This window comes from Bos javanicus, chromosome 23 (genome assembly GCF_032452875.1).
Source record: "Bos javanicus breed banteng chromosome 23, ARS-OSU_banteng_1.0, whole genome shotgun sequence".
Classification (NCBI taxonomy): Eukaryota; Metazoa; Chordata; class Mammalia; order Artiodactyla; family Bovidae; genus Bos; species Bos javanicus.
The window spans coordinates 13,220,094-13,244,399 of NC_083890.1; the positions used below are offsets into that span (position 1 = coordinate 13,220,094).

The 24,306-nt window shown below is 56.0% G+C and overlaps 2 protein-coding genes across 4 annotated transcripts; both read right to left on the reverse strand.

Annotated features, from left to right (window-relative positions):
* Nucleotides 1-1,441: 1,441 nt before the first annotated feature.
* Nucleotides 1,442-14,257, reverse strand: KCNK17 (potassium two pore domain channel subfamily K member 17). 3 transcript variants are annotated; one of them, XM_061398077.1, is made up of 6 exons: nucleotides 13,799-14,252; nucleotides 10,122-10,236; nucleotides 9,921-10,053; nucleotides 8,236-8,396; nucleotides 7,618-7,792; nucleotides 1,878-2,167 (listed from the first exon to the last, which is right to left on the reverse strand). In XM_061398077.1, the coding sequence occupies exons 1-6, from the start codon at nucleotides 14,075-14,077 to the stop codon at nucleotides 1,969-1,971; spliced, it is 1,062 nt and encodes a 353-aa protein (XP_061254061.1). In that variant the 5' UTR covers nucleotides 14,078-14,252; the 3' UTR covers nucleotides 1,878-1,968. The 3 variants fall into 3 exon arrangements, with proteins under 3 accessions (XP_061254062.1, XP_061254061.1, XP_061254063.1); XM_061398078.1 differs by lacking the exon at nucleotides 9,921-10,053 and having other exon boundaries at nucleotides 1,442-2,167; nucleotides 13,799-14,249; XM_061398079.1 differs by lacking the exons at nucleotides 1,878-2,167; nucleotides 9,921-10,053 and adding an exon at nucleotides 2,180-2,608 and having other exon boundaries at nucleotides 7,625-7,792; nucleotides 13,799-14,257.
* Nucleotides 14,258-15,892: 1,635 nt separating this feature from the next.
* Nucleotides 15,893-24,022, reverse strand: KCNK16 (potassium two pore domain channel subfamily K member 16). Its single transcript, XM_061398080.1, has 5 exons — nucleotides 22,367-24,022; nucleotides 19,095-19,209; nucleotides 17,806-17,972; nucleotides 16,839-17,004; nucleotides 15,893-16,517 (listed from the first exon to the last, which is right to left on the reverse strand). The coding sequence occupies exons 1-5, from the start codon at nucleotides 22,577-22,579 to the stop codon at nucleotides 16,294-16,296; spliced, it is 885 nt and encodes a 294-aa protein (XP_061254064.1). The 5' UTR covers nucleotides 22,580-24,022; the 3' UTR covers nucleotides 15,893-16,293.
* Nucleotides 24,023-24,306: the final 284 nt, after the last annotated feature.

The following is a 24,306-nucleotide window of genomic DNA, read 5'->3' on the forward strand; positions in this document are numbered from 1 at the left end:
ACTTCCCCTCCCTCTTGACTATGTGGGAAAGACCTCACTGCCCATTTTGCTCTATGATTTCAGTCCTGAGGTCGGCTTTTCTGTTCTCGTCCCTTTCCCAGATCCCGACCTCTTTCTGTTTCTTATTATTTGTCTCGCCACTCTACAACCCTCGCTGTTCACCTGTGTTCTCTCTCCTCTACCGGTCCCCACTTCCCGATTTGTACTGAGAGTCCCAGTGTCTCTTCTTATTGGCTGTGGGGCAGACGTCTGTAGGGAACTGGCCAATCAGAAGCTTTCTTCGGCCCCGCCCCCAACATCACAGGTTGTCAGTTGCCTGTGCGGCAGACATTCTTAGCAGGGATAGGCACGCGGTGATGGGCTGAGTGGAAATAGGATTGTCTAGAGAGGCATGTGAAGAAAGAGGTTCAAGGCAAGACAGAATTGGAACCACAGAGGCCAATCTAGCACTCCGGGTTCCTCTCTCCTAGTTCTGAATTGCTAGGCCCTCCTTCTGGGGTGTGCTAAGTACAAGTAATATTATTTCCAGAACTGCAGCAAACTCTTTTGTACTTCGACTTTCCTCTGCCCAGCCCGTGGGCCTTAAGAAGTGGGCATGGACCCTGAGGTTTACTCGCTGGTGTTTGCTCCTGAGTCTGGCCTTGGTCCACTTTGGCCCAGGCCAGATGGGGCAAGCTGGATGGTGTAACAACCCTTCCTTCTTACTCTGCCAAGAGACTGCCCCTGACCCAGTTCCACCAGGGCTCTGAGGCTAAGGGGTTTGCCCACAGGGAGGAGCTACATGGAGCAACCCCAGGTCCTTGAGATGCTATCTATAGGACGGTGGAGGGGAGCAGACTTGCAGGTGCCCGCTGAGACCAAGGACCCAGCTGCCCCAGGTGACCTGTAGGTGCTGGTTGGTACTGCCAGGGGCTCCTGGCTGGGCTTGGGTTCCTGGGTGTAGTGGGGACCACACAGCTCTGTGCTGCCTTAATAGCAACCCTGAGTAAGAGATAGAAATGCTTAGGGTGATGTGCTTTGCAAACAGAAATGACCTCTGCAAACTCTACCTGGCTTTACAAACAGTGGTTGGAGCCTTCAAATGCAGTGGGGCAGACTGAGTCAAGAGGAGCCCACTGGCCTGTTCTAGGCTTTTCTGTGGTATAGTGAGTGATTGAGTAAGAATTAGGAGCCAAACTGGGACCAGTTGCCTGCTGCCTATAGGAGCCCTGAGAGATATCAGCAAATCTGTAATGAATTTACCTGGAAGGTCTCTGGGGCTGTGGGGACCTGCACTGCAGCCCTCAGTCCATTCCCTCCTCCTGTCTGGGGCAAATCCACCTGGAGAGGGAGTGATTTCTCTAATATGCTCCAGTCTCAGAAGCTGCCTTTGCCTCTGGGTACATGTGTCACCTGGAGTTAGAATTAGATTTGGTTATGAGTGACAGAAAAACTCAATTCATAGTGTTTTAAATAAGCTTAATTTTTATTTCTCTCTTATATAAATGAAGTCTGGTGGAATCCAGTCCAGGTTTATTATGGTGGCTCTGCAAACGTCAAGAGTCCAGGCTCCTTCTATTTCATTGTGTCACCAGTCTCAAACATGGCCTCCAACTCATGGTCCAACATGGCTGCCAGAGCTCCAGCCACCATTGCAGCCAGCCAGAAGGGAGTGGTAAAGAGGAGTACCCTCCACACACTGTAAGTCACATCCGTAAGTCACACAGATTACTTCTCTGTATATCCCACTGGATAAAATTTAATCATATAGCTGCACCTAGCTTCAAGGGAAGACCAAAAACTGTAAACTTTAGTCTGGGTGGTCTTATGCTGAGCTTAAAATCAATAATCTTCTTGCTGAAGAAGAAAGTGGAACAAATGCTGGAATATAGTTAGCTGTCCTTTCCGCAGCATGAGACTTGAGTAGAAGGTTCTGGGTGCTGCCCCTCTGGAGAGCAGCTTGGCTGTGGGGAGTGGGGTCCTGCCTCCTCATCCAGGCCCTGACTCCAGCTTCGGGGCTTGAAGTTCCCCTTGGAACTCTGAGGATAGCAGGAGTATGATTCTCGTGGAGCCTCCAGTAAGGAGAGGATCAGTTTGATGATCAACGCCAGCCACGCCATCCCAAAGAGGATCCACAGAGACACTGTGTTCTGGTACCACAGCGGGTAATTCCGGGAGGGGTTCATTCCTGAGGGAGAAGGAAGGTCAGAGGATGCAGACCTGGGAAAGTCAGGACCAAGTTCCCCAAACAGAAACAGACACACATGGCTTTGTGTGTATATGCAGAACGTGGGGGGTCCAAACTGGTCTGAGCTGGCTGGGATCACCTCCCTAGGATTCTAGGAAGCCTCCTGGATTAACTCCTAGAGTTTTGACCCTAAAATTCCCCTTTGTCTTTCTGAAGGACTCTGCTTATGCTCTGTCCCAGTGGTTCTCAAAGTGGGGCCTGTGGACCAGCACCATCAGCATCGCCTGAAAGTTTGTTAGAAGTGCGAATGGTCTGGATTCCATTCCAGATCACTGAATCAGAAACTGTCATAGGAAACCCTCCGAGAGTGTGTAATACCTGCTCTGCGGTTTGCCTGTTTCTATGTTTGGTTTTCTCAAAGGAAAGGCAGCTTGCCAGCAGCTTTAGGAAGAAGAAATGGAACTGCTGGGGTTTGTATCCAGGCTCATTTCTCACTAGCTGTGTGACTATCATCTGCCTGAATGTCCTTTGCCTGTGAAATGGGGACAATAATTTCTCCTTCTTGGCTCATCCCAGCACCCACCATCTGCTTCTCCAGACTGGATTTGCACATCTCTCCCTTGAGCGCTGTGCTCCGGTTACTCCGGTCCTTCCCCTGTTTCTCCATCTATCGACCTTCCTGCCCCAGGGCTTTTGCACTCGCTATCCTTGCAGTTCAGAATGCTCTTCATTTCCTCACCCTTCAGATCCCAGCTCAGAGACTAGACTGAGCCCCTGTGTTACCCTCTCTCACAGCCCTTGTGCTTTGGCCAGGTAAGTTACTTACTCTCTCTGGGCCTCAGCTTCCTCATCTATAAATCGGGGACAATAAGAGGACTGTTGTGATTATCATATGGTTCATATCGTAACGTGTTCATATCGTACATGCCTGGCATGTAAGATCTGTAGTACATCTGTAGTCAGGTGACTGTTTTTCTCAGCTTTGGAGCCCCACAGATCAGGACTGGATAAGGAATGACGGAAGGAGAAAACAGATGGAGCTCCCTGTGAGGCTTAGGTAGGTCATGTGAAGAGCCTGCTCCAGGGCTTCCCTGTTGGCTCAGTGGTAAAGAATCCGCCTGCCAAAGCAGGAGATGAGGGTTCACCCCCGAGTCTGGGAAGATGCCACATGCTGCAGAGCACCTAAGCCTGAGTACCACAATTGCTGAGCCTGTGCTCTAGAGTCTGGGAACCGCAACTACTGAAGCCCAAGCACCCTAGAGCCTGTGCTCAGCAACAAGAGGAGCCACCAAAATGAGAAGCCCGCACAGCAACTGGAGAGTAGCCTCACAGCAACGAAGACCCAGCACAGCCAAAAATAAATTTAAAAATAAATAAAATTATATATATAAGAGGCTGCGTATAACTTCGTTCTTCCCTCTGTCCTGGGGGTCTATCTTACCTCCCTCATCAGAACAAGATTGTTCAAAGGGCAGAGCTCTGGCCTTTTATTTCCCTGACATCTTCTTCTGTCTCCGATCTCTACACTACCCACCTCTCTGTCCACTTCCCATTCTGTCCTGCTGGCCCCAACACTACCACTCCTCGCTGTCTTCCCCAGCCTGGACGCATCTCCTGGGTCCCAGCTCGGGGATGAGCGCACAGCCCTGGACCTGACATCACCACCTGGCAGCAGCCTGGATTGGATTACGCTGATTGGGTTAGGAGGCCACGATTCCGCTGGCGGTCCCAAATGAGAGCAGCTGTGAGCCAGCTCTCTGCCCCCGGGGACCCGTTGGCTTGGCTTGCTCCTGTCGATGGAAAGGGGAGGAGGTGTTCTTCTCCCTTCTGATTTCATTTTTTCTTTAGCTGAAATCATAAGCAGCAGGAGACCCGGCAGCTGGCAAGGCGCTCAACTGAGTTGCAAATGCAATTGGGGGACGTGGGGGCTGGCTGCAGGGCCAAGGAGGGGCAAGCGGCTGGGACCTGGGGGCTGCTCTGACCACGGCGTTTGGACAAGAGGAACGGCTATGAAGACAACGCCCCTGTGGCTGCTGACATGGGACAGTGGAGGCCCAGAGTCCAGGTGGTGGACCTCAGCATTCCCATCCGAGAAAGGGGTTTGACCCTGTCCCTAGAGGACAAGGAGGGCTGAGAGACATGGGGAAGAGCTGAAGGTGGATTGTCCCCTTTCAGCTATGGAAGATTCCAGAACATGTGCACATGAGGATCCCTAGCTTGGGAGTCTATCCTAGACCTGTCCTTGGCTTGCTTGCACTATAACTTTCATCAACTTCTTTCTCCTCTCTGGGGCTGTCAGTGAGGCAGCGGGGGCCTGGTTGTGCAGGCTGGGCACTGCACAACCTAGAAGGTTGCCATTCACACCCAGCACAAGGAAGATGTGCTCGTGGACCTGGTATGGCCTCTGTCCTTGTCTCCACTAGGCTCTGTGACCTTTAAGAATTACAGGCACTATCATGTCACCTACCCAGCTCCTCTGAAAACCTTTAGAACTTTCTTGTAGTCTTAGGACAGAGTCCAAAATTCATGACTCAGCCTGAGAAGGCTCTTTATGTGACCAGGCCCTGCCTCCCTCTCCACTCTGAGCTCCCTGCTTCCCCACTGGACGTGGGTGCCCAGGAAATACTCTTCTGACCAGCCCAGCTGCAGTAGCCTCAAGCCAGAGCTGTGTGTTCTCACGGAGAGGGCAAATGAGGGTACATGTGGTCACTTGTCATGAGGCGCTGAGACGGCTGCAGAAGGAAAAGTGCGTGGTGCAGGGGACAGAGCTGCCCATTGCCACTCCGTGGGCATGGTCTGCCCGGCACCCCTGTGGACTTAAAGGGCCCTCATGGGTTCATACCAGGCCTTCTCAGTCACAGCATGTGGTGGGAGGGGGCTCTGGGGGGCCTGCACCCCACACACCAGCCTCCCTGCCCTATCAGTCCCCACAGGGTGGCTCACAGGGTAGCAGGGACCCTCTGATCAGCCCTCCTTGCTCCTGCAGAGATGGCTGTGTGGAGGTTGCGGCCCACCTCCCAAGCCCCTGCTCCCCCAGTGGTGGCAGAGACCTTGTCTCCTTTTTCCAGGGTGCCATGTCTAGAGATGCCTGCCTCCTCCCCCTGGCCCTGCCTTCCCTCAGGGGACCATGGGGCCTCGGGACATCCTCACAGAGCGCCCTAACAACCCACAGAGGTTTGTCCAGACACGCTTCTAAGGAGCCTATTGTCAGCTCTTCCCACCTAGGACCAAACTCTGGAGCCCCAGTGGTCAGTGGGCACCAAGAGACTGTAGTTAGGGGTCCCATTCCCGTTTCTCTTCCCCGCTTTTTGCACGGGGCACCCTCAGAGAACAAGGACTTGTGGGTTTAAAATGGGCAAATCCTGAGTTTCATCCTTTGAGCCCTGGGGTAAGGGGGAGAGTTGGTGGGAGGGGGCCAGAACGACTACAGAAAAGCCCTGAGGTTTTCAGAGGAGCTGGGCAGGTGACATGAATTTTTTTTTTGGCTGGCCCCCATGGCATGTGGGATCTTAGTTCCCCAAGTGGGGATTGAACTAAGGCCTCCATATGGGAAGCACAGAGTCTTAACCACTGGACAGCCAGGGAAGTTCCGGAACTTGTAATTTTTAAAGGTCATAAGAGCCAAAGGGACACAAGGACAGAGATTGTTCCAGTCCATGGTGCCCTTCTCATTGTGCTCTGTGTGAATGGCAACCGCTTAGGGTTGTGCAGTGCCCAACCTGGGCAACCAGCCATATGCAATGGCCCTGCCTAGACTAGGGAGACAGCAGTGGGAACAGAGAGGAGAGGACAGATCCAGAACTCATTCTCTGAGCTGCACGTGTGTGTGTGTGTGCCTGTGTCTGTGTGTGTTTGGGGGGCAGTTGAGGCCTTGGGGACGCTGGCGTCACCTGTCTCTGAGCTGCACGTGTGTGTGTGTGTGCGTGTGTGTGTGTGCGTGTGTCTGTGTGTGTTTGGGGGGCAGTTGAGGCCTTGGGGACGCTGGCGTCACCTGTCCTCAGACACATTTCTCCTCTGGGGCCGGGAGTGGAAGCATGACTCACTTGGAGGAAACCATCCCAAAGACTTCCTTCCAGAGCAACAGCATCCCTTCCAGGATGGGGGACATTGGGAAGGGGCACCATGAGGCCCCAACCCCGGACCCTGGGGATGGAGAGGTGCAGGGAAGCGGGCCCGGCACCCAGGCCAGAAGGCGCTGAGCCATCACCCGGCCCAGCCCCTCGTTTTACAGACAGGAACACTGCAGCCCAGACGGGGGTTATGGGAGGCCGTCTGGAAAGGGTAAGAGTTCTTGGAGAAAAACAGATCAGAATTCGTGTCCTACTAGCTGTGTGATTGCAGGCAAATGGCTTGGCCTCTCTGAGCGTCATCTTCCTCCTCAGTAAAATTCAGTGACAATCATTACTCTTAATGGGCTAGCTCTTTGTTACTTTGGTAGGACCTCATTTCTTCTTTTATTAAATTTATTTACTTATTTGGCTGCACCGAGTCGTAGCTGTGGGACGCGGGATCTAGTTCCCTGACCAGAACTAGATGAAACCTGGGCTCCTGGCATTGAGAGCATGGAGTGTAGCCACTGGGCCACCAAGGAAGTCCCGGGACCTCATTTCCGTATTCCAGTCTGGGTTCTGTCTTTCTCTGAAGGAGAGAAGGGACTCCTCCCCGGTTTAGGATCAGCGATGGGAGGTGGGGCACAAAGCCCGCCTGAGGCCTTCGTGTCGTGCTGCTGGGGGGCCAATGCTCGTTTGGTGACCCTTTAGGGGCAGGGAGTGAAGGGGGATGAGGCTGCCCCTGTGCCTCTCTGCTGCCCCCTGCTGGGCACCCACCTGGCTCTGTTCTGCGAGGACAGTTGCTCCTGTTTACCTTGTCCACGATGGGTGATGACCACCGAATAAACCCCACCCTGGACACTCCGGACCACACAGCTCTTTCTTTCTAACACTCAAGAGTTTGGAGGCTGACTGGGGGCTGGGAGAGGCTGGGGTTTTCTGATTCTCTCAGGCTCTCCTGCCAGACACCCCTGCACTGTGATGGGGGCGACGTGGCCCTCAACCCAGGGACAGTAAGAAGTTGGCATTTTGTGGGGCAGGGTGAGGTGGGGGAGAGGTGAATGAGAGAGGCCCTGGCCAAAGATGGATGGGGGAGAGGACTCAGAGCCCCCCTTCTTCTGATAAGCTTTAAAAATAATATGTGACCCTGTGGGATCCTCAGGTTCCTCAGAATGATTAGAAATGTGGCTTACAACCCGAGATGCTGGGTTCAAACTCCAGCTGTCACTTTTAGCTGGGAGGCCTTAACCCCATCACACCACAAAGGCAGGTTAAACCAGCCAAACTAAGCCTGTGTGCTCTGGACTTTGGGTCCCCAAACCCCATGGGGCTGGGCACGCAGCAGGTGCCCAGGGATGCGGGCTACGAGCAGATGCATGCAGGGTGCCCCTCGCGTCTCACCAATCACGTAGTCGCCGAAGCCCACGGTGCTGAGAGTGACGAAGGAGAAGTAGAAGCCCTCCACGTAGGTCCAGCCTTCCATGTGGTTGAAGAGCAGCGGGGGCAACAGCAGGAAAAGCAGGAGGCCCGACAGGAGGGCGCTGGAGCCCGCCAGCCACCGGGCCTTGGCCGGGTCCTGTGGGTGCACACGGCGACCAGCCCCCGTGAGGCTAGTTCTGCCTGGCGTGTGCGGCCGTGGGATGGCGGGGCGGGGTCGGGCAGATAGCCTGGAGGGTACTGAGCTGCAGACAGGGCTAGCACTCCCTTGGATGAGGAGGGAGGTGCCCTTGAGGCTTCTCCACCAGTGCGTGTTCTCCGGGCTCCTGAAAAGGGCTTGGCTGCCTCGTGCCTTTCCTGTGTCTCCCCACTGATGCCCCTTTGTTACTGAAGACCTCCCCCATTCTGGGCAGTGACCCCCCAACCCCACTACACTCCCACCAGGAACCCTGATTTCCAGAAAGACCTTCTGCTTCCACCAGTGGCCCACCCCCTGGGGCACCCCATGACTGCCAGCATCCATCCTCTTCTACCAGAGACTCTCCCTCCAGGCGGCGGTGGCGACCCCCGCGGCCCCCTCACCTTCCAGGCGCCCCCCAGCCTGCGGGCACAGCGGTGTACCCCCTGCTGCATGCAGTGCCCCAGGCGGTTGAGCACCACAAGGTTGAGCGGGATCCCCACGAGAGCAAAGAAGATGCAGAAGAGCCGGGCGGCCATCGTGCGGGGGCTCAGGTTCCCGTAGCCTGAGGGCAGCAAGGGGATACTTCAGGGAGCCTTTCCATCCTCAGGGGCCCCGGTTCTACCATTGCTATGGATGGGACGCGGCAGCTGGGGTGCCCTTCCCAGGCGCCGTGCAGGGCCCGACACACTCCCTCCCTCAGCCCAGCCTTAACCTCCCTTCCCATGGAGGTCATGCCCCAGTCCGGCAGACTGGAAGACCAATGCTCTAGGAGGGACGGTGTTTGCACCATAAAACGTGAGAATCCCGTTTGTCCTCACTTCGCTTCTTCCCTCCCTGGGCGGGCGGAGAGACGCGGGAGGGGGACGGAAGGATGCAGAGCCCCTAGGGCCCTCCTCCCACTCAGAGCTGGCCCAGACAGTTTTAGGGCTACACTGAACGGAGAGAAGGGAGAGGGACAGAGTCCACTTTGGGGATGGTAGAGCTGGGCAGAGAGGCTGAGAACCTCTGAATCAGGTGGGCCTGGGGCAGGGGGTGTCAGGGTGTGGGGCTCAGAGATGAGGGCGCCCTGCACACCCAGGAGGCCTGGACCACAGTGACTACATCAGCAGCCCCTCCTGCTCTGGAGCTCAGGGAATGCTGGTGGAATGGGTATTTTGGAATTTATTAATGTGTCAGCATTTGTTGAGTGCCCACGGTATGCCAGGCTTATGCTAGACCCCTGGGGTATAAGGATGAATAAACACCATCCTGCCTCATCCTTCTGGGGCCCATGGAGTCAAGGGGCCTCCCAAGCATGCTTGCTTCGTGGTGGAGACTACCCAAGTCCCCGGGTAGCCTGAGATCTGCTTCCAAGAAGTATTGTCTAATTTAAAGCCAGATAGAGAGTCCTCTGGGTGCATCTTCTTAGCTCCACTCTGGGGAGGAAGGGGCAGCAGGGGGTGGGGTGGGGCAGGGTGGGAGTAGGGGACGGCTGGGATCCTGGTTTTCTGGGGCCAGCGTCCTGGCTGGAGGAGGTAGCTGTAGCCACCAGTGGGGTCAGCCTGCCACCTGGTGGTGAGTATGGTGTCATGCAGGCTCCGGGGCGGGGCGACCGGGCTGGTTGATCAGGCAGCCCCACTGAGTTATTTCCTGGGTGTAGAGTTGGAGGGGTCTAGGCCATTTTTCTTCTCCAAACAAAAGCCCCCAGACACCTTCCCAGGACAAGTTTCGCCTCTGCTCTCTTGAGGATGGGGCCAGAGGAAGGGGAATGAGAACTATTCGGGCGTCCCTGTGTGTGAGGGAGGAGAGGGGTTTGGGGAGGATGGTGATGGGGGTGAGGAGGTGCCTTAGTGAGCTGGGGGGAGGCCTCTGACAGTGGCCACCTCTCCCAAGGCTGAGACAGGGGGTTCTGTCCCTTCTTCCTTCCCAAGTTCCCCTTATTCTCCTGCACCCCCTCCTGCTGCCCTTCCAGGCTCAGTGTTAGGTGGGCTTGACTGAGCAGACCAGGACCCTTACAGTGCCCAGAGGGTCTTTACCACTACACAGGGGACCCTCTGCTTCCTGAAAAGTTGTTTAGCAGAAATCCCCAGAGCAGGACTTCACAAACCTCCCAGGAACCTGGGTGGAGGGCAGGAGCCGATTCAGCACATCTTCCGTAAGACCAAGGTTCTGCTCCCAGGCGGTGTCCAGGCTGCTCGGCCTGACTGTGCTTGGGGTCCTAGTAATGCCTCTGAAAGAAGCTGGTCCCCGGTCTCTCAGGCAAGGCCACCCTCCCCAGCAACCCTCCCTGACCCCATTCTTCTCTTACCGATGGTGGTGATGGTGGACACGGAGAAGAAGAAGGAGCCCACAAACTCCCAGCGTCCCATGCTGGTAGTGTTGCCAAGGACGATGTCCCCATTTTTGTATGCCTCGATGATGCCCTGGGGAGAGGCTATAGTGACCACCAGGCTCTCTGGGGCAATGGGGCCCCTGCACCCAAACACACACACACACACACACACACACACACACACGGCTGTCCTTGTAACCACTCTGATCCCAGCCTGTCCGGGGCAAGGAGGCTCTTCCTCTCCAACCAGGGCCTCCCCCAGGGCAGGGAGCATGGGGACAGCTCCTTCCCCTGTCTACCCTGGAGCACAGATCAGCCCCAGGTATCGCACTGGCTGGGAGAACTCCATTTGTTTTCTCTCCTGTTCACTCATTCTTGCAACAAGCCCTGGTCAGGACCTGCATGTGAGGTATCAGGGGAGCTGAAGATGAAAGAGACATGACCTCAGTTTTCAGTGCGACAAAGCCAAACTTAACTTTGTCTCTTTTAATTTTTAAATTATCTATCTATATTTTTGGCCATGCCAATCGGCATGTGGGATCTTAGTTCCCTGATGAGGAATCGTCCCCCTGAATTGGAAATGCAGCCTTAACCACTGGATTGCCAATGAAGTCCCCAAACTCAACTAACTTTGATACAGTGTCATCCATGAAGCTTTAGGCACCCAGCTACGTGAGCTGGGCAAGATAGCCAACTTCTCTGTGCCTCAGTCTCTTTCTCTGTAAAACGGGAATACTCATAGCACCCACTTCATGGAGTTGTTGAGGTTTAATGAGTTATTAGGTGTAAAGGCTTAGAAGAGTACCTGGAACACGGTTAAGGTTAGCAACTGCTCTCATTATCATTATTATGAATATAATGCTGTAGAAATACAGGATAGGAAGGGTGTGCATTCTGATGGGGGTAGGGGCAGAAGACTTCATGGAGAGGGTGATTGCTTTTCTTTAACGTACCAAAGTACAAAATACAGTTTTTTTAAGGATTATGTGTGTTTTCCCCCATGATTCTCGATTTTCTGAAAGGTGCTTATTTTGCCTCCATACGTACTTTAAAAAATGCGTGTCATCAACATTAGCATTCTGTACAAATGTGAGAAGGCAGCTGAGGGTGATGCTTTAGTTGGGCCTTCCTAGAGGGTTGGCTAGGATTGTTCCTGGTAGAAGGACGTTTAGGGAAATAGGACCACAGGGGCAAAGGCTGGAAGGGAGGACTGTGTCTGGGATATAGACTAGGGAGACTGAAAGGTAGTTGGCAGCCAGGCTGGGGATGGAGTGGCAGGCCTCTCTCAAGGTCACCGAGTAAAGGCGAGGCAAGCTCAGGTATGTGTGCTCCGTGGCAGCTGGCAGTACAGAAGATGCTGGCAGATCCGGAGAGGAGAGAGTCCTGCAGGGGTGAGTGATGGAGAGGGCCTGGCCTGCATCCCGGCACGGAGTGCCCAGGAGGCACAGAGAGGAGGTTCTCAGAAGCCCAGGGCTCTGGCCTTATTTGGTGTAGGTAGTGAGGGACACATCTAAGAGCACTCTGAAGGTGTGTGGATGCGGGGACAGATATATGGAGCAGGGAAGAGCAGAGCTGCTTACTCTTGACCCGGGGGGAATTTGAGGGCTGCTAGGAAGGTGCAAGAGGAGAAGAGGGCAGGAGAGGATGAGATGGTTGAATAGCATCACCAACTCAATGGACATGAGCTTGGGTAAACTCTGGGAGATGGTGAGGGACAGGGAGGCTTGGCATGCTCCAGTCTAGGGGGTCACAAAGAATTGGACACAACTTAGCAACTGAACGACAATAACAGGAAGTTACATGAACATGTCTGCCCTCACTGGGGAGATCTGGGTTGGAGACACCACATCTTTATTCCTGGGGATGGTTGAAGCCACAGGGGGCTGAGGAAGGAGGTGAAGTGGAGGTGAGCTGGAGGTGGGTGGAGGGGAAGAGATGAGAGCTCCGCTAAGAAACTTGGGAAGCACCCCCGTATGCAGATCTGCACTGAGGCAGTCCTCATGGTGGTTGAGAGCCCCAGCGCTCTGACTATGAAGCCGTGCCTTTGTATGTAATCTCTCTGAGCCTCAGTTTCTCCATCTCTACAATGGGCACGATAATAATGGCGTCCACCTGTGAGACAGGTGGGGGTGGAGCGAGCTCACACATTAGGAACAGCGCCTGACTCGCAGTAAGCGCTGCATAGAAGTATTTCCTATCATTCCCATTGCTGTCACTGTCATATTTTGGGGGGCCAGGCTGCTCGTAATTGAAGTTCACCACCTTTTCAAGGGGAGTGTCACATAGCCTCCAGGACTAGGCGGTCTGTATTTGTAGAAGTTTAGAGATAAGGTGGAGGTGTCATCTGAGATTCTTAGCAGAGATAGTGCTCTGCTGGGCTCCAGGCCTGACACATCCGCCCAGTCCCAGGGCTCAGGACTTCACCTCCGCTCCAGTGCCCTTGTCCCTTGCCACCAGACACAATTCCCTGCCACCTTCTGGGGACCAGCTTTGGGCTGGCAACTCTGGGACACAGGCCCTGCTTTCCTCGCCAGAAAAGGCACCCGGACTGCAGAGCGGGGACGTCTGGCTAGGGGTGCAGCTGTCTGCGCTCATGGACCAAGCCAGGGACCCGGAGATGGAAGCTTGCGTCAGATCCGAGCAGCCCTCCGTCCAGCCCAGGGTCGAAGGAGACCTTCATCCATCGTGAGGCCTGGAAGAACCCTCCCCTGCCTGCCTCCCTCCCCTCGCCCCGCTGAGTCTTCCCCCACCCACTCAGCAGTCTCTGCCCTCCACGATCTCTGCATCCTCCCACCCACCGACCCCTGCAGACCCTCTGGGCCCTCGCTGCGTGCCCTCAGACTCGGAGAAACCCGGGTTCAGCCACCGAACGTCCCTGTGTCTGCTGCTTTCTTTTTGCGCACCTCAAATCCCCGGGCCCCTGGCTCCTGCACCTCGGCCCCATTCCACTTAACCTGGGGCGTTGTGTGTGTGTGTGTGTGTGTGTGTGTGTGTGTGGCAGCGGGGACAAGAGCGCTCTGCACCCCCTTTCCTCCCAGCCTCCAAAGATCTTGCTGCCGGCTCGCTCATCATCAGACCAGACCAGCGCCCTCTGCTGTCCCCGCCCCCAGGTCTCAAATTCGCACGTGGGTCTCCTGTGGAAGGGGCCATGGGTGCCCCTTCGCCCTTCGCCCGCTGTCCGACCCGACACAGCGCCCGGAATTCCCAGGTGGACCCCTCCCGCCTTCTCCCAAGCTGAGCAGCGCGCTCTGTCCTAACGCTACCCGGACCCGGTCGGGCCCCACCAGCCCTGGACCCCGTCAGTGCGCCCCCTATCGCCTTCACCCCGAGATTTGGATGCGTGCGCCACGCAACTCTCCAGACAGGGAGGGTCCCGCCCTCTCGCCCCGAACCCTGGGTTCACGGCGCCGCGCTGCGCATTTCTCGCGCCCGAGCCGGGGTCTCTGCATCGGGATCCATCCAGCCCAGCACTCTGGTCTCCTCCCTGCAACGCGCGCCCCCAGTCGTCCGCGCGTCCGTGCCTTCCACTTTATTTCGGACAAGTGCTCCTGGCGGTGCCCTGACCGGAGCCGGGCCGTGCCCTTTCTCCCCGTGCCCCTGCGGTCCGCTGAGCCAGCGCCCCCGCGCCCGAGCCGCCCAGACTCTCCCCTCACCCGGATCAGCGAGTCCAGCGCCTGGCCATCCAGACACGTGAAGTTCCGCAGCAGAGCCCACTTGTCACGCTGGAATCTTTTGCTGGAATCGTGCGCCGCGGGGCTCTCCAGCGCCCAGAACACGCAGGTGCCCAGGACCAGGTAAGTCAGGTAGGTGAGCAGCAGGAGCAATGTGCTCGGCACCGGTACCGCGCAGCCCTGGACCCCGCGCTCGCTCGCATCCCAGGCTCTCCATCCGCTCTTAGCCGGAGAGGCGGAGAGGCGGGAGTCGGGAGCCATGGACCCGGACCGAGGAGCAAAGGAAGGGCTAGGGAGGAGCTCGGCTGGTCCCTTCTCTCGCTAACGCCCGCCTCTGCCCCGTTTTCTCAGCAGAGGAGGTGTGTGCTGGGGAATGGGACAGCCCTGCCCCACCCCGCGCTGGGATCCAATCCCGGGGACAAAAAGAGGGCAAGCTGTGGGCATCTGGCCCCGCCTCGAATGCGTGTGGAGTGCCCACCCCCAGGCACGCCTAGCTCAGGAAGAAGGGGAGGTCTGTTGGTGACCGCAGGCGCTGGGAAAGACCGGCCCAGGGCCTCCCCGTGTCCTGTATGTAGCAATCGGTGGGAGGAACTCCTGCAGACCGCACTCAGGGGGAAGAGAAAGTGGCAGGCAAGTTTATTTTCCTGGGGCCCTGGGATTATTACCAAGGACCCGCTGCCTGTCAAGTCCTCTCTGGATCTCTCCCATCACCATTCTTGCCTTATATACCCAAGGATGCGAGATCCCAGCAATCTATCGCCAATTGCCCGTGAACTTGGGAGGCAAGAGGCGTCCCGGCCAGCGGGCTTGTCCATTCCCTGCTTCTGAAGATGCCGCCCTACCTATTCCCTCCTCCACCCAGGATGGAGGAAGGATTCAATATAAAGAGTCCTGGGGGTTCCCAGTTTCTCAGGCTTCTCCTCCATGCCAGGAAGTCCTGGGTGTAGCCCGGGTCTCTTGCTGCTGTAGATCCTTCCCTGAGTGTCCCACCCAGAGCCTCCTCGGCTTCACGGTCTAACCTCAGTCCAGTCCAGAGGTCCCTGGTCTGTCTTGCTCAGAGAGGTTTGCAGTCCGTGGTGAGCTCGGGCCTTTTGATATGTGCGTGTGTGCTAAGTCACTTCAGTCGTGTCCGACCCTTTGCGACCCTATGGACAGTATGTAGCCTGCCAGGATCCACTGTCGCTGGAATTCTCCAGGCAAGAATACTGGAGTGGGTTGCCATGCCCTCCTCCAGGGGGTCTTCCTGACCCAGGGACTGAACCCGTGTCTCTTAACATCTACCTGCATTGGCAGTGGGTTCTGCACCACTAGTGCAGCCACCTGGGAAGCTCTGGGCTTGGGATGGACCGGTATAAATCTGTCTTCTCCTTCTGGCCAGAGGTGTCACAGTCTGGCAGGAGAGAGGCCAGGCTGCATGAGATATTCCCAGTGGAGGCTGGGCCTCCTCACAGCTCATTTCCTGGAAATCTTCTGGGATCAGCTGGCTGGTGTTTTCCCAGGGAGGGTTTGGAAGGGCTTGTAAGAGCCCAGAAGGGGTAATGAGATCAAAGGGTGCCGTGAGGCAGTCAAGGGAGGCCATACTCAGGAAAGTGGGTGGGACGCCCGGGAGTGCTGAAGCCTTGTTCGCGGACAGCTCTAGACCTCTAGGCAAGAGGAAGTGGCAGACCTGGAGGCAGGCTGCCCACCCCTCTAGCTGGGAGCCTCCTGAAGGCATCATGATGGCTCCAGAGTCCCTGCCTGGGCCAGCGGATCCCATGGGTGCGCGTCATATCTTGGTCTGCCGGTGCCATGAGGTTTTGGTCACTGGGTCGTTTTGCCTCTCTGCTTGTCTAGTCCTTCCACCTGGGGGGCAGGAGCGTCACTGTTGCTGCCCTGGAGCCTGGGCCAGCGCCTGACGCACACTGGGGGCCTGATGACGCCCCGCACACGTATCAGATGAGGCCCCGCACACGTATCAGATGAGGCACAGATACAGCGGCCCTTTGTTTATTGTCCTGTATGAGATCTTCTGGGGTGGGGGGTGGGGGCAGTTCAGGAAGCGCGATGGAGATTTGGTCATAATGATCCATGTCTGGATTCAACTTTTTCGGGTCATTTTTTTTTTTTTTTTTTAATTTTTTGGCCATGTGGGATCTTAGTTCCCCGACCAGGGATCGAACCCACACCCCATGCATTGGAAGAGTGGAGCCTTAACCACTGGGCCACCAGGGACGTCCCCACAGGTCACTTTTGAGGGAAGGGCTCGGGGATCGCAGCACACATTTTGCTCCGCACACATCCGTCTCCCGTTCTGTCTCCTTTCTGTCACTTTCTTGGGCCCTCCTGTTTCCTTTCTCTCTCTGGATAGCTCCTGAGACCAGCTCTGGCTGGGAAGTGAGTGGGTTGGCCAAGGAGGAGGTGTGGCAGGAAATCCAGGGGGCCTATGGGGTGGACAGAGGATGCTGTGAGGGGCTTCTGCAGCCATGGTTTTGGGGGGCTCATGCAGAGATGGGAATCTTCTGAGGTCTAGGGAGCCCATTGGTCTCGGGGGCTCCCCCTTCCTTGAGACCGAGGCCTCTGCCAAGCAGCCAGAGCTGGGAGCACCGGTGCAGAAGCAGGGGGCCCAGTGGGAGGACCAGCGCCAGCCACGCCAGGCCCAGGAGGATCCAGATGGCTGCCAGACTCCGGTACACCGAGAGGTAATGCTTGCTGGGGTCTGTGCCTGGCAGGGAAGGAGGACACGATCAGTGCCAGCGGTCGGAGGGACAGCCACCCTCCAGGTTCCAAAAGGGTTCCCACCAGTCTCCCCCTAATAAGGATCAGCAGGCGAGGCCCCTGGGGTGGGGGAAGGGTGATGGGTTCCCGGACCAGTGACTTCTGAGGATGTTGTGAGAATTCGCAGCAGCCTCACAAAGTGTTTGTCTCCCTTGAATAACCAGGGGCTCTCTGGTCCTCAAGAATTACCCACTTCCCCCCACTGATATCTCCCCCTCCCCCAAATCCCGGTGGCCCCCACCCTGTGATCTGTGGCTGCCTTTCTCACCAACGACATAGTCCCCGAAGCCGATGGTGCTGAGGGTGATGAAGGCAAAGTAGAAGCCCTCGCTGAAGCTCCAGCCCTCCACGTGGCTGAAGATCATGGGCGGCAAGATGAGAATGAGCAGCGTCCCCAGTGCCAAGAAGAGGGCCAGGCCCAGGGTCTGCAGCAGCTGGAAGCGGAGGAGTCTCTGAGTCTGCTTGGAAGGCCCATGGTTATAAGCAGGGGAGGGGGTCTGGGGCGAGCTAGGAAGTGGGCTGGGCCATAGTCAGGTCCTTAGCCTGCACCCTGTGGGGCGGGGGTTGTATCTCTGTGTGACATCTTGTCCGGGCCAGGGAAAGAGCTGGTCAGCAGGATTGCGTTGGTGGGTCAAGTTGGAGATGCCTTTCGGCTTGGTGTCCACGTGTGCAGGACCCCGAGGACTTAGATATGGGATGGAAGATGGTCACTGAGCTGTCCCCAGTCCTTCTACACCTCTGCCTCTTTGCACAGCTTTGCAAGGGCCCAGATGACAGGTTGGGCACTGGGGGTGTTCAGGGTGGTGTGGAGATGGCTATTGGAGTTCTCTGATGACCATGGAGGTGTGTGCCCAGATAGATCCCCCTTCGAAGAAGGCCTAGCCAAGCTGCCAGCAGGTGGCCTCCAGCCATCTCTCTTGCTCAGGGTGTATTTCAGCCTGGCCCAAGGGCACACCTTGCCATGCCCAATTGAGGCCAGGGCAGAGTCCTGGCCACGTCAGCGCCCACTGTGGGGCAGCTTGTGCCACCGGCACCTGCCCAGCTCCTTGAGGGGTGGGCTGAGGCTTTGTCCAGCCTGCATCACAATTTTGTTCCTCCTTCCACCTGGTCCTTTTTGTCCATGGGTGTCGAGCCCTAACACACTGCTAGCCAAACTCTGTCTCCGTATCAGCTTCTGGGTGACTTGAGTGCAACAGACTCTGTCCCATTGAGGCTGTGGGGAGGGAGGACCTTACCTGGGAGCGTCTGGGCTGGTCCTCCCACCTCTCCAGCATGGTCAGGTGGGCACGCAGTCCTGTGCCCAGGTGGTTGAGGAAGACCACGTTGAGCGGGATGCCCACCAGGGCGTAGAAGACACAGAAGACCTGGCCTGCCTCTGTGCTGGGCGCCAGGTTCCCATATCCTGCAGGCGGGGGAGAGGGTACAAATATGAGGAAGGGAGAGTTTGGAACGGCCTCCCTGATAGACTCTAGCAGAGGCTGGTTTTCCACCACCACGGGGAGGAGAGGTGCAACGGGGGAGGGTGGGGCGGGGCAAAGAGAAAGCTCCTCTGTTCCCATGAACACTCTTCTCAACCTCTTCTAGAATGATCTCGATTGGTAAGTATCCTTTGATGGCTCATCTCCAAAAACACCACCTCTAGGAAGCCCTCCTGACTTCCAGCCTCTTCCTCTTTACCAGGTGTGACTCCCCACAGTGCTCTGTGTCATTCCTATCTAGCTATCTAGTTTGCCCTGTGCTCCTATTTTTAGCCTGCTTATCTTATCCTTCATTAGTGTATCAGAAGCTCCTTGAGAGCCAAGCTTGGGTCTGATCCAAGGTCATACTCTGCTATCTCCACTCTGTCCTTGGGTGCGATCCAAGTTCATGCTCTGCTACCTCCACTCCAACTGCTTTAATGTCACCTGAATTCAAGGACGGTGTGTGGAATTGAACTTAATCGAATGAATGGGGAGATCGGGCTTCGCGGGATGGAGGGGTTCCTTGTGGGAGGGGGAGTGGATTTTCTGGCTGAGGGAGTACAGCAGATGCTGTTGGTGCTGTGTCCCCTGGGAACACAGGGACAGCAGCTGCAGCTGTGTGGACAGCTCTTGGACACACAGGGGACTCCCCACCCCAAGTCCCTGCCTCTCTGTCTACCCGAGGGGTTCTTCTGGCCACAGGAGGTGTTTGGTCTGGGGGCAGGTCCGAAGTGCTGGAGAATTCATACATCTGGACTCAGTCCTCAACCAGCCAGGGCAGGAGTATGTAGATAAATATGCCTGTTTCCTCCCCACTTGGCTGGGCTCTCCTTGGCTTCTCAGAGGGTCCCCAGCACTGGTGAACCCAGTGGCTCTAACCAGTCCCCTGCTCATGATTGCGAACTCTTTTGCCCTTTCTCTTCTTCCTGTTTCACTCTCCCGCTTCTCCTGCTTCCCAGAATCGTCTCCGAGATAAACCACATCCTTGTCTCGGCCACTGCTTTTGGGGAACTCAAACTTCAGCAGGGGTACTGGGGGTGGCCTTCTCCATCCCAGCGCTTTACCTATGGTGGTGACGACCGTGCCCGCAAAGAAGAAACTGCTGCCAAAGTCCCAGTTGCTGGGGTTGGTGGAGTTGCCTTTGGGGTTCACGCCCTTCACCCAGGCTTCCATGATGACCTGTTGAGGAGGGGGAGCAGCAGTGGGTGGGAGGAAGAGGTTGCTGACAGCACCGGCTGGTGGCCAGCCTCCCCGCTGAGTGTCTCCCTGTTGTTTCACCTAATGAAGTTCTTAAGTCACATTCCCATTTCATGGAAGAGGAAACGAAGGCTCAAAGTGGCTGACTTGCCCAAGATCGCTGAATTCCAAGCTCACTTCCTGCTTCGCTGGCCAACGGCTGAGTGTGATGTGGGCATTAAGTGTGGCTAGTGGAGGGGAGATGGCCCCAAGGGGACAGACAGTACTTATGGAGTCATCCAGGTGGGACATGTTACCTATAGCCAAGAGAGTGAGACCCCAGGGGTTGCCAGGACGAGAAGACTTCGAGTTGGATGTTCCTGGAAGGGTGTGCTTGCGAACATGAGGTTTGGGACCACAGGAAAGCCATGGGGCTGCCCTCTCTTGGGGCTGATGGTGGACAGAGGACCTTGAGTTCTCTGAGCTTCCAGGTGAGCTGGCAGGCTTGCTCTCTGCCGCCCCCTGGTGAGTCCCAGGTCTATAGCAGAAATTCCATCAGAGGCCAGGGCAAAGGTCTCTGTGTGTGTGTGTGTGTGTCTGTGTTGGTGGTGTATATGTGTGGTGTGTTGTATACATGTGGTGTGTGCATGGGTGCCGTATGTTGCACGTGTGTGCATGCTGTTGTTTATAGAACTTGAATCCTGCAGACTCAAGCCTAAGCCCCTCTGTCCCCTGCCAAGCCCTCTTGGAGGTGGGCGGGGCACCTGCCCCCATCAGCTCCCAAAGCCCTCCCCTGTAGCCCTGAATTGTTCCAGGGTAGCTGCGCAGTCTGGCCACCTGGTAGAGCCCCAAAGGCCAGAGGGAGGTGGGGTAGGGGAGGGGAAAGCTCCAGCCTCCAGTGCCTGTGGGAATCGTTTCCCCCTTGGCTGGGTGAGCAAGCACTGCAGGGGCTGGGGGTGACCCCTGTGAGGGCCGGGCTAGTCTGGATGTCGTGACCGGGGCTGTCTGCTTCTCCTCATTTTGGCAGAATTGGCCTCTTCTCATGTGAACCTTGGCCTCTTTCTCTTTCCCACACATCCAGAGAGGCCAGACCGAATATTCCAGAACACGCCTGCTCCCCAGAGACCCTAGCCCATGGGAGCAGCACTGGCCCTAAGACCTGGCTGTCCCCTCCGCCAGTCTGGGCGTCTCCATCCTGCGGAGGAGGGGCCGCAATGCGGAGGGTGCTGGGGGTGGGGCTCCCAGTGCGGACTGTCCATTCTTCTCTAAGAATCCCCGTGCCCAGGTGAGAAAGGCAGACTTGCACCCCGGGCAAGTTTCCTGATGGTGTCGGTCTTCAATACTGTTTTTGTTACTGTTATAGCTCCGCTCCCCCTACTGTCATCTGAACAGTAGAGCAGGCCCTCCGTATCCAGGAGATTCACACAAGCGCAGTTCACACTGGCAGATACGAGAGCATTGCTGGGGTTCTTGGAAGCAATCCTGCGCGGATACGGAGCGATGACTGTCACGTGTGTTCTTTGGGAATCTTACCTGGCATTCTTCTGCCTCTGAGTTGGACATCCCCTGGCAAGTGAGGGTCCCTCCCAAGGAGGCTGAGGATCCCCGGGGAGGTCTGGGGGCCTTTCATCAGTGGCACCTCCCTCAGGATTGCAGTCAAGCCTGTACCTTTAATTACATACCAGCTACCAGTCCCTCCCCTGCTCCCTCTGCAGCTCCAGGAATTGCTTCCAACCAGGAGCTGAGGGTGGAGGGGTTCCAGGGCCTTTGCCTTACTCCCCATCCTGAGCCCTTCTCACCCCTGACTGGGGTGCTATGGTCTCAGCCCTGTGCTGCTGTGGAGCGAGGAAGTGAAACCTGAGGCCGGAAGCCCCTTTTCCTGGGAGAAAGGGCCTCTCACAGCTCTGGAAAGTTCTCTGACCAGCCAGCCCACATCTCATCTTCAAGGCCTGCTGTTCTCCAGTCTTGGGGGTCCATCAGTGTGGCCTGAGGACTTGTTAACACACAGCCTGTTGTCCTGGCTGCCCGCTGGAGTTCCTGACTCAGGAGGTCTGGGGTGGGACCTGAGGGGTGGCCTTTGTAAGGAGCGTCCACGTAGGGCTGATGCTGCTAGGCCAGGGCCCAGCCTTTGAGAGCTGCCCCCTGTACTTATGTTAAGCTGTGTGGCGAGGAGCAGCTGGCTTGGGTTAGAGTTCTGCCTCTGCCATTAACTATGCAGCTCTGGGCAACATATCCCACCTCTCTGTTGCCCAGTCCCCACCTGCAAATCTGAGAGAGTGGTGGCAATAGGTAATTACGAGGAAACACATAGAAAACACTGAGCCCCAGGGGATGGACCAGTATTGGTCTGACCCCCTCGTGATGGCCCTGCTCCCTGCTGATTGGGGCACATTATAAACACTCAATAAAGACCAGTCATTGTGATGAATCTGCATGTGGCTTGCTCCTTTGTGGTGGGTGTTGTCCCCTACCGGACCCCCTGGTCTCACCCTCCCCCACAACACCTTGGTTTTGGCTGGTTTCCGGGAGAGAAGGGACTGGGACCCCATAGTTTCTACAGAAGGGATCCAAGCAGGGGTGACTCATCCATCACCAGAGATGCCCCATGGGCACCAGAGGGGTGGGGCTCAGTCACCCTGGCTGTTGCTTATCAAGCCCAGGTCCATGGCGGCCGGCGTGGTGGCTGCTCCTGACCTTTATCTGTGTCTCCCACCCACAGTGTGGTCAGCAGCCCGTGGACGGGGGAGGTGAGCTAGTGGGAAGGCAGAGGAAGAAGCTGCCTGGAGCCGGGGAAGGGGAAGCGAGGAGTGTGGGGGCGGAAGTGTGCACCGTGTTGGTAGCCCTGACACATGATTCACATTTATGCAGCAAGTGGCAACCTAGAAAGAGCTTTCAATCAGCTCTCAAACGTCTGTGGCACATATAAGACTATTCTCCTCACCTAGAAGGGGACCAAGGAGGTTAAGTGGCTTGCCCAATATCACACAGCAATCCAGTTATAGACCCCGGGGCCAGACTCCGACCTCAGGTCTCCCCTGGCTCTCTGTTCCCATCACGCTCGGCTTCCAAATGGGGCCTCAGCCATCGGTGATGGCTCTGCAGCTGCATTCTGCAACCCCGCCCCCCCAACCCCCATCCCACATCAGCCTGTCCCCTCCACCTGCACAAACTGCTCCACGGCCTGCTGGTCCAGGCAGGTGTAGTTCTCCAGGAAGCGCAGCTTCTCGAACTGGAACCGGTCCCTGGACTGAGACTCTGCCTGCTTCTCCAGCAGCTGGAAGATGGTGGCGCCGAGCAGCAGGTAGCAGACGTAGGCCAGGAGCAGGGGCAGCACCCGGCCGCCCCAGCGGCTGCAGAGCCCGGTGCGGGGCATGGCAGGCCCAGGACTGTGCCAGGGCCGTGGGGGTGGCTGTGGAAACAGAGGCGGGAAGCGCCCGGGGATCTGGTCTGGCCTCCTGCCTGCCTCACCCTCCCTTGCGGCACAGGTGTTCGGAGGCTGGGGAGTCTGTTTGAACAGTGCAGCTCAGCTTGGCTGCACTAAGTGCCCTGAGTGCAAACAGGCCTGCCACCCCCCGCCCAGGCTTTTTTTTTTTTTTTTTCCCCATGGAGAGCAGCAGGTCAGTGGCAGGGACCCCTCAAAGAGACCTAACGGTCCTCCTGAGCGCATCATGTCCCACTTTCTGCCTCCAAGTTGGATGGGTGTTTGGGGACCAAATCGGATGCTCCCCTTCACTCTGTCCCGGCTCCCTTGGCAGCTCCCAGCTTCTCACCCATGACGTCTTCTGAGCCCCAGGCTTAGGAGCTGGGAAGAAATCAGAACGGGTGTGAATAAAACTTGCACTCAGTTGCCTTGGCTACGAAATGGGGCTGGAGGGATGGACCTGCCTCTTGGGGGAACCCAAGGATGAGAGATCTGGGTGACAAATCAGGGGAAAGCAAACAGACAAAGGACAGCCTGGATCAGGAAAAGTGTGAGGCTTGATGTTCCTAATAAACTGGATGCGTTTGCTGAAAGTCCTCCTCGCTTGAAATCCTTAGCAGGTTCCCTTGGGAGGCTACGTTGGTGAGACATAAGTGTGAGTAAAAAGAAGCTAAAACAAAGTACCTCCCGGCTCGGAGGTCTTAACAGTGGTTCACTCCGGGTGGGTGGAATCGAGGGTGTTTTCCTCTCTTTCTCTGCGTGTGTGTGTGTATATTTGCAGCAGCTTTTTTTTTTTTTTTGATTTATAACTCACATGCTACCATTCACACACTTAAAGTATATAATTGGATGGTTTCTCTGTTCAACTATATTCAGAGGCCTGCAACTATCCCAAGATCAATTTTAGAATATTTTTAAAACCTCAGAACAGAAACTTGTACCTTTTAGCTGTCACCTCCATTCGTCCAGCCTGCCCCCTTGGCCTCTGGCCAACAGTTAACTTGCTGTCTCAGGATTTCCCTAATCTGGACATGTTTAAACATTTTAAAAAAGTGAAGTATAGTTGATTAACACCATTGTACCTATGTCCGCTGTACAGTAAAGTGACTCAGTTACACACATGCTGCTGCTGCTGCTAAGTCACTTCAGTCGTGTCTGACTCTGTGCGACCCCATAGACGGCAGCCCACCAGGCTCCCCCGTCCCTGGGATTCTCCAGGCAAGAACACTGGAGCGGGTTGCCATTTCCTTCTCCAATGCATGCAAGTGAAAAGTGAAAGGGAAGTCGCTCAATCGTGTCTGACTCTTCGCCACCCCATGGACTGCAGCCCACCAGGCTCCTCCGTCCATGGGATTTGCCAGGCAAGAGTACTGGAGTGGGGTGCCATTGCCTTCTCCAAGTTATACACATATATACATTTTAAAAAAAATATTCTTTTCCTTTACAGTTTAATCACAGGATATCAAATATATCGGTAGTTCACTGCGCTATACAAAACGGCCTTGTTAGACAGCATTTCATTTAAATGCAGTCATACCATGTGTGGTCTTTTGTGTCTGGCTTCTTCAATTAGCATAATGTTTTCATTATCCGAAAAGTAGCAAGTGTCGCTACCCCATTCTTTATGGCTGAATAATATTTCATTCCATGGATATGTACCAACATTTTATGTGTGTTTA

Coding starts and splice junctions, on each gene's coding strand:
- KCNK17 (XM_061398077.1), bottom strand. CDS start 14,077: ATGGCTCCCGACTCCCGCCTCTCCGCCTCTCCGGCTAAGAGCGGATGG. Junction 8,397..9,920: donor TCCACCCAGGTTCCTGGGAG/GTTTGTGAAGTC, acceptor TGCTGCCCTCAG/GCTACGGGAACCTGAGCCCC. Junction 2,168..7,617: donor CTTCGGCGACTACGTGATTG/GTGAGACGCGAG, acceptor CTTCTCCCTCAG/GAATGAACCCCTCCCGGAAT.
- KCNK16 (XM_061398080.1), bottom strand. CDS start 22,579: ATGCCCCGCACCGGGCTCTGCAGCCGCTGGGGCGGCCGGGTGCTGCCC. Junction 17,973..19,094: donor CACGGTCGTCACCACCATAG/GTAAAGCGCTGG, acceptor CCCCGCCTGCAG/GATATGGGAACCTGGCGCCC. Junction 16,518..16,838: donor CTTCGGGGACTATGTCGTTG/GTGAGAAAGGCA, acceptor CTTCCCTGCCAG/GCACAGACCCCAGCAAGCAT.